Below are 12,440 nucleotides of genomic sequence, written 5' to 3'. Positions count from 1 at the left end.
CATTGTAAAGAATTTCTTCCTTATATCCAGTCTAAACCTCCCCTCCCTTAGTTTAAAGCTGTTACTCCTTGTCCTGTCACAACAGGCCTTGCTAAAAAGATCTTCCCCACCTTTCCTACAGGCCCCCTTTCAGTACCGGCAGCTGCTCTCAGGTCTCCCCGCAGCCTTCTCCTCTCCAGGCTGACCAGCCCCAGCTCTCTCAGCCTTCCCTCACAGCAGAGGTGCTCCAGCCCTTGGATCATTTTTGTTGCCCTTCTCCGGCCCTGCTCCAACAGCTCCACGTCCTTCTTGCGCCGGGGGCTCCAGAGCTGGACGCAGTATTTAGGTGAGGTCTCACCAGAGCAGAGTGGCAGAATCACCTCCCTCGCCCCGCTTCTTTTGATGTGGCCCTGGATACCCTCCCAACACTGCCCCAACCTAGTCTAGCTGTGCAGGAGCACCTTTGGCACGGCCAGCCAGGAGCAGAGCCAGCCCGGTGCTCTGGACCAGCAGCTTCTCTTTGCAGTGCTTTGCACTCCCGCTATTCCGACCCGAGTAAGGTGTCCACCAGACCAGGAACCCACAGGAGGGTTTCTGCTCTACTGCTAGAACCACTTTGTCCTGTTGTCCTCTGCCTGCAAGAGGGGAATTGGTATTAAACACAACTGTTGTACCGCAGTGCTTCCCACCTAACGGCAAACATGGATAAAGAGTGCTATTTGCCCTAATTACCGGTGCAATTAAACCCAGTTTTCGATGTTTCTAAATGGCTGCGTTTGTGAAACAGCAGCTACTCAGCTGCACATCCCTGAACACCTCACCCAAACCACGCGCCGGGGCTGCCTGGTTGGGTGCTTTCCACGAAGCCCAGCACGCTCCTCTCCTCCTCCACGCGCCCCGATGCCGCTGGAGCCCGACGGACAGCTCAGGGCCACGGGCTTCCCACCCACGCCTGATGCCCCAAGCACCCGGCAGCCACTCCACAGCACCAGCCCCTCCACCTAAACTGACGAGACAGCTTATGAACATCTAATCCACGGCCAAGTAATTTGCTGTCAGCATCACTCAGAAGTCCGCCGAGAGCTGAGGCAGAACAGTTTCTTAAAGCACTGGAGCCCTTCCATATTCGAAGGGAACAAAGCTTATTTGTGATGGCTCTGACAATACTGGGCACAAAGCTTTTCTCCACATACAAGCCACTGAGTTTAGGACTTGGGACACAGTATGGTCTTACCTCCAAAGAAAAAGCGTGTTACTCGCACACTGCAGACACAGCTAACACAGATAGTCAGGTCAAAGCAGTAAGAAGGCACGGCAGTCTGAGCCAAACAGTTCTGAAACAGGAGGACAGGTCTCTCCCTGCAGGACTCTGCCCACCTCGGACTAGCTCTTACTTACATCAATTTCTCCATCATCAATTTCTCCATCATCTTCTTCTTTCTTCTTCTCCTTGAGGGAATCCTGGCCGTCCTTTTCATCGTCACTTTTACTGCTGGATTTTTTCTCATCTTCATGGGCATCATCTCCTTTCTCCTCTTCCTCATCATCCTCACCAGCAGCTTTCTCACCATCCTCCTCTGCAGCAGCAGCACTTGGTTCCTCGGGAACTTCCTCATCATAGTCCAACTCATGCTCATCTAGTTCACGGGTGACAGAGGACGCTTCATCACCAAGGTCATTTGTCCGGTCTTCCTCCTCTCCTTTGCGAGGCGCAGGGCTCTTCAGTTCCCCACCCTGCTCGTTATTGTCAGACTCCCGAGACTTGGTTTCACTTAGGCGGTCCTCTTCATCCGAGTGGTTCTCCTCTTCACCATGACTCAGTCCCCTGGCTGCATCCTCCTCTTCCTCTCCCATGACACTACCTTGCCCACCCTCTCCATCAAGTTCCCGGTCTGAAGCGCTCTCCTTCAGGACTTCGTCATCGGAAAGCTGCTGGTCCTCCTCGTCAGGAGAGCAGGGGTTTCGCTCAGGGCTGTCGGAAACGTCCATCAGTACCCAATAGTCTGCAGAGGGTAGAAAACAACACTCGTTATGGGGAGCAAGCTGGGAAACCAAGAAAGGCTCACCTTGCAGAATTTGTACCATTGTATTTTACCTCCTAGGGAAGAAAATGTTCCTTGAATTCATGAACATGGTTTATCACAGTACTTTCAAAAAGAAAATACGGAGTTTAAATCACAGGAAAAACTGATTCCAATATTGTCCCAGGTTAGATAAGAGCGTGCTACCCCTCACATACAACAACGGAGCTCAAGGCTGCAATTCCTTCTGCAGCTGTACTAGGTGAGGCTGCGCAAACGCTCCCACAGTAGCCCGTATCCCAGGCACGACCAGCCACGGCGTTTCCTCCGTGAACAAGCGAGTGAGCTTCAGCACGCAGGGCTGGGTCTGCAGGTGTGTTCTGTAACTCTCAGCACACCGCACCACGATGGCACAGACTCCCAGAGAGGCACAGGATCACAGCCTACAGTGATTCTAGAAGAACAGCCTACGTATTTACAGCACTCGTTACACGGCATCCAGAATAGATACGACAACAAGGACCACAGGCATTCATGAAAACTCTTGGATTTTTGATCCCATTTAACTTAGGCAGTGCACATATTGGCATCTAATCTCCACTCACTTTATATAGTAAAGATTCCAAACTCCTTCAAAGCACATCACCTTCATAACTGTCTGCATCATGCACTTTGCTAGCAGCTCAGTATGAACATGTGCTTGGTATGAATAAGTCAAAAATTAGCTGTCTGCTTAGAATAAGCATAATAAATGCAACAGAAAGGGACAAGATGTAAAGCAGGAAAAAACCTCAACCCATACATCTATTTATTTTACTGTAGAAAACAAAAACCCCATGAATTATGGCAGAACTGTCTGACCCAAGGAACCGGCTGAGCTGTCTCTCACTAGGAAGATTACTGGTTCACATCTAGACAAAAGCTCTTGGTGATTAAAAACTCTTACCCTTCAGCTGTGGTCTCTTGCTGCAGCATGTCCTTAGCCCTATAAACGACTGCGACTCCTTCCTTGCCCCCTCAGCCATAACCAACAGCGCTCGGCTGCCTCAGCAAAGCCCAAGCTGAGGAAGGCGTCTTGGCAGGTTTCCCAGCACCGAGGCACCCAAAGCTCAGAGAGGTGAAAGCACCCATCGCAGTTCTCCGGTCGTACCAGTGGAACAGTTCACCAGAAGCATTGGCTCCTCTCAAGGCAGCACCTTTCCAAGCGACTAAATTCGCCATTTCAATAAACGCCTCCTCCTCCAGACCCAAAGGTTTGCACATGAACAAGCTTGGGCAGCCATCAGACAGAAGTGAAAAGCTAAAGAAGACTTTAGCCATGGCTTACGGAAGCACATTTAGGGCTAAAGAAAGGCCATGGGGTTACAAAGCAACAGGATTTCTTCTCCTTCATATCTTTCATGTTTTACTTCTGCTGCTCCCAGCTACAACCTCCCTGCAAGCACATTTACTGCTGGTGCAACAAAACCACGGCATAAACAACCAGATTTTTACCTGTTATTTTCAGGATCCTTGGAGCAGAAACGCCACAAATACAAGACTCTGGTGGCTCCTTTAAACACATTCAGCAATCCTTCGTGAAATAAAAGTTATTAACACTTGGCAGCTCAGCAGTACTGAACCTCTTCCTGACCCAACCTGTCACTTCGCTGTGCTCCCCTGACTGGTTCTGCAGAGTGAAGGTGGTTATCTGCCATCGAAGAGCAGGAACAGACAGACAGAAGGCACACAAGGTCACAGCATTCAGACTGCCACGCGCTGCAAACAGGACCAAAGCAAATCCCAGCCTTCGCAGCACCTGAAACCCAAGACATTTTGGTAATGACAGAACTGGGGACCTTAGTGCTGAAATACAGCAGGAGGAAAAGTGTGGGGACACGCAGGATCTCTTCTGCGTGTTAAGAGCCCGTGCGTGGAACTCAGGAGGGCACTGCAACTTTGTCACTGGTGCTACTTGACTGCTCCTTCATCAACTTTCCAGGACCAGGGCTGTTGTATTTGTGTCTTGTACACTGCCAGATGCACTGTCATCACTGAGATAACGTCTTCACTAGGGTGAAGGCAAGAGATGTTATTAGCTGGTATTTGCAGCGAACTCTCAAGATGAAAGTCACACTCGAGAAAATGCTGCTCGTTCTGCTAGAGGAGGTCTGCAGACATGGAGCTAAGAACACTTCTCAAAAACAAAACAGAGAAAGCACTCCCAGGAGCAGTACAAGTCTTAGGACACAACAACCTCGCTCTACTTCACCTCTTCAAAGCCCTGCACAAATATGAGCAAAATTATAAATACAAGGATGATCTAAACATTCAGCGGGGCCCCAAGCAGCAGAAGAGTCCCACTCTGAGCTTCCTACCAGCTACTCCTTTCTGCGCTCACTTGAAGAAGTTTGCTCCTGCTCACAACCAAAGCTGTGATGTTAGTGAAAAGTTAAAAGCCAAATTAAAAGACAGCCATTGCCTCCCGGTGATAGTGGCTCTGGGCAGTTAAACAGGAGGTAATCCGAAACAAATTGTATTTTTACTGAGTATATAAAGGTTGATGCTGAGTTCATAAATGCTTCCACAAATCGTTACTGGCTTTAAGAGCAAGTTTATGGCAGCAATTTTAGTTGCCTAAGTGCCTGCTAAGTTACACTTTGCGTGCATGAAGAATAACTTAGCGTATTACAGCTGAAAGGTCAGCCTTAAGAGGCCAGGAGAAATATAAAAGCTGTCAAGTGCAGATGTATTCAGGAAATTTGTTTTCTGATTTCTTGCAAATAAGCAGCACCAAATAAAAAGCATTTCAGTGAACTGGACACCTTTCTGCCTTCGACATCGAGACCTTCAGAGGGATGGGGCGAAACAAATACGAACGCAATCCCACCACCAGCTACGGTGATAAGTATAGAACATTCACCTCCTCTGTCAGCTATTATAAAAATCAGCGCATCCGTCAGTTACAATAATTTCCTATTAATTTCCACTGGCAGAAATGATAAGAAACACAATAAGTGACAGCCCAGTTGAGCAGGGTTCACTAAATCCAGGCAGGCCGTTTTAGGTGCGTGTTTCCCTGGATTCGAGTAACAGCCAGTCTGCCTTCGGCAACGGGCCCGACGCCCTCCCCGGTGCCGCGTCTGCGCGGGCAGCGACGCAGCGCACAGAGGCACTCATAGCTCCTCCATCACCTCTTAGGTCAAATTGTTTCGGTGAGAGCCACAGCTCAGCCAGTCTCCAAGGGCCGTTGCTCCAAGATCACCAGCAGGCAAGAAAAGAGAACCCCTAGAACCACTGAACCAGATTTTCGCTCCAATCGTATGTGCAACGGGATGGAAACGCCCCAAAGCAAACCCATGATAGGCAAAGGTAAAATCAGAAGCAGGAAAAAAAACAAACAAGGAAGATGGAAACTGTCAGGCTGACGATGGACCAGGACTAGGTAACCTTTCTGCTGCGTGATGGTGAGACGCTGCTCCAGCAGCCACCCGCCAGGCAGGCTGGCCTCTCGCACACCGCCACAGCAACTCCTCCTGCCATGGGGCAGAGCCAGACGCGTCCTCCAGCCCCTCCGCAGCCCCACGGCTCGAAGCACAGGAGGGGGGCCAGGGAGGGTGGTGTAGCATCCCAACGACGAGCTTTCGGGCAACAGCAACGTCGCTGAAGCACAGTTTGAGATGGGAGAACGCCTGATCACTGAGCTACTTGGTATTACTGGTAGTCGCTCGTTTGTAGAAAAAAGAAATAATTAAATGCCACAAAAAGCAAGAGTACCACAGTCAGAATTTTGTGAAGTGCTAGAGTACTCGTTATAGTCACTCACACTTCCTTCCAAGCTCCACTGGATTTATTCTTCGCATGGCAGCAAGTTTAACTTCAGTTTAAAATGCACGTCCCAAGCGCTGCCTCAGAACAATCTGCAAATCAGTTTATCCCAAATCTCTGGATTCCTGCAAGGTTTTTTTGAAGTATTTTTTTGGGGGGTGTTGTTTAATTTATTTATTTGAGCTTATTTGTCTTCCATTCTCCTTTACTTACACATGCAGGCAAATATCAGAAAAATCTAAGAAAAGCGACTACCATTCATTTCAAACTGAGCAACACTGACATAAGCGGTAGAGCAGAAATTCACAGGTTTCACCCCTCAGCACAAGCTTGGAATTTCTGTGCCTGAAAACCAAGCCAGTTTTCTACTGTCTTCAAAACCAGTTATAAAAGCAAAAAATTAACTTCTATCCTACAGATAAGACTGTTTGACTTTTAGCTTAGGATGATGGGGCAAGCACCAGGTATATAATAATACTTCTCATTTAGCAGTGTTTTATCTTCAGAAATCTCTTCAAAATTACAGGCAGCTCAGGCAAAACCGACCTTGGCCAAAGCTGCACAACCCCTTCCATTACAAAACTGATTTCGTTTGCTCAAAGTGTGTCAAATCTTCGTTTTCTGCGTGTCTGAAGCAGACCAGTTCAGAAGGGGTCACTGAGCCTTTCAGATGAGGCTTACAGAACCCTCGCTTTGCCACGCTAAGCACGCTGGTACGGCCTCTCCATCGTGGGGCTTTGGAGCCGATGCAATAGTAGGGTGTGCTTTCAGCCACAAGCACGTCTTTCCCTGTCTCTAGAATCACTCACACACGCCTCATCAAGCTGAAAGCCTGTTAAAAGCAGCTCACACATCCTCAGTAAAGAAATCCAGTAACTGGCAGCTAAACTTTCCAGCCATCCCCCCTGCAGTAAGCACACGCCATCCTCCCAGGTGCCAGCCGGATGGCACTCGCTGTCCCCACAGATAACACTCGGGTCGAGCAAGACTTGCCCTCCAGCTGCTCCTTTCGGGTCCTCGCTCCCTGCTGGCTTGGAGGCCAGCAGTATTAGAGACACAAAAAGCAAAGTGAAGAAATCCCCCTAAATGAGAGGCCTGGGGTTTCATCATCTCGTTTCCAGTAGCGGCGCCTTTGCGTGATGCTCAGGCAGAACCCCGCTGCACTCAGCTACAACCGAGAACACCTCGCAGCCTGTGCAAACCCAAGTTTGGCCCTTCAGTCGCTGGGTATCTGGAAAGGATGGAAAGCTCTCCGAAGAGACATGTCTACCAACATCTAGGAGCAGGGTGAAACAGGCTAGAACAGCCTGGTGTCCTAGGGGACACTCGGCCGCAACGATCTGCAGCTTTCTCCAGCAGAAACCTGCCTTCTCTCCCCGCAGCCCTCGTCTCTCTCCTCGTACATGCGTGGGCTGCTGAAAGGTGCAGGCAGCCCGCTCGCTCAGCACGCAGCCCTGACTTGCCTCCAAGGCGGCCGGTTTGCACGCAGAATCAGGTCTGGTGGAAAAGAGAAGCTTTTAGTTACACAATACATATGCAACAGGAGACAGCCCTGAAGTTTCACAGACTGAGCTCTGGAATTTTTCAAATTGGAGAACGAAGCATGAACTAATCCTTAGCTCTGTCACTGTTTTGTGGCTTGCACACGGCGGAACAGAGATGCTCCTTCGAAGCCAGGCATTCCCGTGGCCCTCCTCACCTGCAAGGACCTGGATGCAGTAATGAAGGGGCTTGTCTTGTTCTCTGTTCCCATTTAAGTCCCATAGCCTTACTGGAAAACATCTGAAATTTCACAGATTCCACCCCTCTCACACAGGTAAGAAGGCACTGTTCACTGAGGAGGCGTTAGCGAAATTTAACCTGCTTCAGCTGCCTTAGAATATAATTTCTCCAAAGCTTAACGATATCCAAGGCTTTTTAAAACACAGCATTGAGATTAAGAAGCCTTGATACAGCGCTAAAGGCAGTAAGAAAAAAGCCCTTTGCTATGAAATCTTCTGTTTAAAACTCAGCTTCAATATTGGCAGGTAATCCCAGGACACGCTTTAAACAATATTTTTACCATTATACTTTTGTTAGGCGATTTGCCCAAGGCAAGAGGCAGACGAGTCGGAGCACTGGAATTCTCAGCAGCAGGTCTGTTTTTGAGATCAAACCCAACTTCTCCTCTCTGTTAAATGAGCAGCATCAAAAGGTACAAAGCTAGAAGAAAGAAATGCCAGCCAGCCTTAGTCTGAGGTCGCAGGCGTACCTCGGACACTGCTCCACGGCAGCGCGGCGTCTCGCTAACGCGCATTCTCGATCCCCGGCTCCAGACAGCGGCTGTTGCTGGCAGGAGGCTCAAATTCTGTTTCGTTTTGCCCTGTGCTGTTTTCAATTAGAACTCGTGAAAAGTTTGAGCAGCATCTTCAGTTAAGCTTTGCGTACAACTGACCGACTCGCTGCCGCTTGGCAGCAGGCGAACTGGAACTAGCGTGGGAAGGACTGCCGCGGGACGGCAGCTTACCCTAACCCACCGCAGCACCTACAGGATAAAGCTGCGAGTTAAGAAGGGATTTGAAACAGCCACCAAGTTAAAAATACTCCTGGCAAGCATTATTTCCATTCATTAAGTTCCTCCCTCCAAGGGTGAGCCTTTACATGGTGCCACAAAATGCTTTTTCCAGGTGAACAAGGGAAACACCTCGGGTACAGCATGGGAACCGATGGCTCAGTCAGTTCCAGCACCCCTGGTAGCAGAAGAGCACCCAGCACCCTACAGAAAACTGGAGCTTCAGTCCCAAAATCCTACAAATCGTCAGTCAGACGGCAAGAGCCAAGCTCATACCCAACTTCTGTACCCCCCAGCAGGGAGCTCACAGCTCCTGCGGCGCTCACGGGACAGACGCTGCAGGGCAGAGGCCAAGGAAGGAAGCAAGAAACCTCTTTTTTTGCAGGCAGAAATCTTTGTGACAGCAGAAAGAGGGTTTTCTCCTCTCCAATAGCCAGCTTGATGCAAAATCAAAGCATTTCCGTTAATCAGGTACACGAAAACCAGGGGCTAATGCAGGACAGAAAAGTTCTGGCACACGGTCTAAGTCCAGGCACGAGGCTGGGTGAGGAACGACGAGCGTGCTGAGGAGAACGAACGGGAAATAGCGCTGACAGGACAGCTGAGGAGAGAAACACACCACCAAGAGATTTTGGGAATAAAGTACTGGAAAGCAGGAGCAAAACAGAACCACAATGGTGGAAAAAAAAGATGGAAGAGCAGTGACAACAGAAGGAAACAAAACGCCTCGTGATGCACGAAAGGAGCATCGTGTAAAACCGAAAAGATGAGTAGAACCAAAGCAAAGCCCCCAGGATCTTTACTTTGAATGAAACTACGGTCGTTAACAGGGTTAATTAACTACATACAGATTTGTCTGCCGTCCCTCGAGAAGCACCGACTCGGAAGATGCGTAGCAAACTGCAGTTACCCAGCAGCTGTCAGGGAAGCTTTTAATGCAGAAAACCGAGCCGCCTTTCCGCCTTAATTTAAGAGAACTGCCTGGCGACGGCCGCTTCCAGCCAGCCGAGTTTCAAAGCTGAGCTCCGAGAGCTCCGATCCGGAACGTTAACCACTGCTTTCTGTCAGGCAAGACTTTGGGACCGACACCTGCAGGGAAACAGCACCGGAAGCCGCTGGAGTTCGTTTTCGCAGCGTAACTGATTTTCCCCGTGCTGGAGCACACCCGGCTCTTCCGGTAGCTCTCCGCTAGCAAACGCTAATTTTGAATTATCGGCGCCTCAGACCCACGACAGAAAACGAAGAGGATTTTGTTCCTGTCTTCTGTAGGATTCATGAACGATCGCGCTCGAGAGTCCAGCTTTGCTCAGGACATCGGCTCAGATGTCTTACAAGGAACTGTCTTGATTAGACCACGACCCTTTTCCTTCCTTTTTCCTTTTCCCCTCTGCTGTGCCCTGGTGAGGCCCCACCTGGAGTACTCTGTCCAGTTCTGGGCTCCCCAGTTCAAGAAAGATGAGGAGCTACTGGAGAGAGTCCAGCGCAGGGCTACGAGGATGAGGAGGGGACTGGAGCATCTATCCTACAAAGAGAGGCTGAGGGAGCTGGGCTTGTTCAGCCTGCAGAATAGAAGGCTGAGAGGGGACCTTAGAAATGCCTCTAAATATCTGCAGGGTGGGGGTCAGGAGGACAGGGCCAGACTCTGTCCAGTGGTGCCCAGCGACAGGACAAGGGGCAATGGGCACAAACTGAAGCAGAGGAAGCTCCAGCTGAACCCGAGGAAGAACTTCTTCCCTCTGAGGGTGACGGAGCCCTGGCCCAGGCTGCCCAGGGAGGCTGTGGAGTCTCCTTCTCTGGAGATATTCCAGCCCCGCCTGGCCGCGGTGCTGTGCAGCCTGCTCTGGGTGACGGGGTTGGGCTGGGGGACCCACAGAGGGCCCTGCCAACCCCTACCATGCTGGGATCCTGTGATCTAGGCAAACCTCAAGGCCAGGAGAAAGAATCCACGCCTCGGAAGCGCTGCTCTTGCTACAGCCAAAGCAACTCTGAGAAGTTGTTTCGGAAGAGCTGAGCTACCGACATAAGTGAAAAAAAAACCCATAGTTAGCGTGGATGCCGAAAGGATGGCTCTGAGCAGAGACCACCCTGCCGAAGCGACTCGGGGGGAGGGGGTGGAATTTAACCCCCCCGCGGCAGCTCCATGTCAGAGCACTGGCAAAGACAACGGCAGCTCCGGCTGCACTGGGAGGACGACACAAACCAGCGTCACACAGGTGATGCGCCCACTTGTCGCGGGACGGACCCCCCCCCACGCGTGGCGGGTGCCACTGGGGGGTCCCCAGCCCTTCACCCTGCTCCCCCCCCTTACCTCCCAGGGCCTCCTGCCAGGCTGGGGTCCTTCTGCTGTGTCCCCCTGGGCCAAGGCTGCCGGAGCTCTCCCTGTGCCCCCCTGCCTGCGGAGGGGGGCAGTCAGAGCTGCCTGTGCCCCGGGCCCCGAGCACCCCCCGCAAGGAGAGCCCCCTCCCCAGCACCCCAAGTCCGGACTCCCCCCTTCTCCAGCACCCACCCACAACGCAGCCTCCCCCTGCCCCGAACTGCTGCTGCCCCCTTCCCCAGCATCCCCCCAGCTAGCTGGGGCTCCCCCCGCAACGCACCCCCCCAAACTGCAGGCTCCACACCCCAAGTACCCCCCATTCCCATTCTCCCCCCGGGGTTGCCCTCCCCAGCCCCCCGCTCCAAACCGGGGCCGCCGCCCTCCCCCCACGCCCCATCCCCCTTCCCAAACCGGGCCCGCCCCCCCATCCCCAGCGAGAGCCGCCCCTCCTGTCCCCGCACCCCCCCCGCGGGCTGCCCCGGGGGTGCCCCCGCTCCCCAGCATCTCCCCCTCCCCCCTCCTCCACGGCCGCTCCTCCCGGTTCCGCCGGCGCCCGGGCCCGCCCCCCGTCCCCGGCGCTAGGCCGCAGCCGGCGCCCGCCGAGCGCAGCCGTTTGGGGGGGGGTGGAGCGGCTCACCTGTGCGGGCGGGCGCGGCGGGGCGGCAGCGGGACCGGGACGGGCCGGGACGGCGAGACGGCGGCGGCGGCGCGGGACGGGACCGGGCCTCTACTCGCGGCGGCGCAGGGCGGCCATGGCGTGACGTCATCCGGGCGCGACGGCCTTGGCGCCAAGGGGAGGGGCGGGGCGGGGAGGGGCGGGGCCGGCAGGGCGCGCTCCCCTCCCCGCGCAGGCGCGCGCGCCGCCGCCCCGGGCCGCCGCCTTAAAGGGGCCGCGCCACGGGGCGCGCGTGCACGCGCGCGCGCGGGGATGCGGGGGGCGTGCGTGGGGTGCGCGCGCGCATGCGCAGACGGGGATGCGCGCCCGTGTCGGGGTGCACACGCGTGTCGGGGTGCACGCGTGTGCGGGAACATGTATGCACATGCGTGTGGGTGCGTGTCTGTACACGTGTGGGTGCGCGTGTGCACACGCGTGTGGGTGCATGTCGGGGTGCACACGCGTGTCGGGGTGCACACGTGTTTGGGAACGTGTGTACACATGTGTGGGTACATGGATGCACATGCGTGTGGGTGCATGTCAGGGTGCACACGCATGTCGGGGTGCACCCGTGTTTGGGAACACGCATGCACACGCGTGTGGGTACATGGATGCACATGTGTGTGGGGGTGTGTCGTGCACACGCGTGTGGGTGCATGGGTGTACATGCGTGAAGCTGCATGTCGAGGCCGATGGACACGTGCAGCGAAACACACACACATGTGCGAAGCGCACACACGTGTCCGTGGGGAGAGGCGTGTGCAGAGCGTGAGTGCACGCGTGTGGGGAGCGTGTGTGGGGTACACGTGTGCGTTCACGCCTACGCGCGGGCGAGCTCATGGAGCTGCGTGTGTGGCTGCGCCGCCGGCCGTGCTCGCGCGCAGACCCGGGTGGGATGCGCACACGCGTGTGCCCTCACGCTGACGCCTTGGTGCGTGTGTACACGTGTGACGGCTTCCTCGGTGACCTGGATGAGCGTCCCCGCAGCGGGTCTGTGGGGGACACCGAGCTGGGGGGGGACACACACAGCAGCCACGCTGCTGCCCAGTGAGCCCTGGCCAGGCTGGGGAGTCGGGCAGAGAGGAACCTGATGAGGTTCAACAAGGGCAAGGG

At 53.7% G+C, this 12,440-nt stretch overlaps 1 protein-coding gene across 1 annotated transcript in view; it reads right to left on the bottom strand.

The window, feature by feature from the left end:
* The window catches only part of ZC3H18 (zinc finger CCCH-type containing 18), a 47,852-nt gene extending 36,437 nt beyond the window's left edge, over nucleotides 1-11,415 (bottom strand). Inside the window, exons 1-2 of the mRNA XM_075433405.1 lie at nucleotides 11,310-11,415; nucleotides 1,378-1,982 (exon numbers count right to left, since the gene is read on the bottom strand). Coding sequence (XP_075289520.1) covers nucleotides 1,378-1,968 — 591 coding nt within the window. The 5' untranslated portion in view covers nucleotides 1,969-1,982; nucleotides 11,310-11,415. The remainder of the gene's footprint in view (nucleotides 1-1,377; nucleotides 1,983-11,309) is intronic.
* Between the last annotated feature and the right edge of the window lie 1,025 nt (nucleotides 11,416-12,440).

Source organism: Opisthocomus hoazin, chromosome 12 (assembly GCF_030867145.1).
Source record: "Opisthocomus hoazin isolate bOpiHoa1 chromosome 12, bOpiHoa1.hap1, whole genome shotgun sequence".
NCBI classification, from domain to species: Eukaryota; Metazoa; Chordata; class Aves; order Opisthocomiformes; family Opisthocomidae; genus Opisthocomus; species Opisthocomus hoazin.
This window is presented reverse-complemented; position numbering and strand designations above follow the sequence as displayed.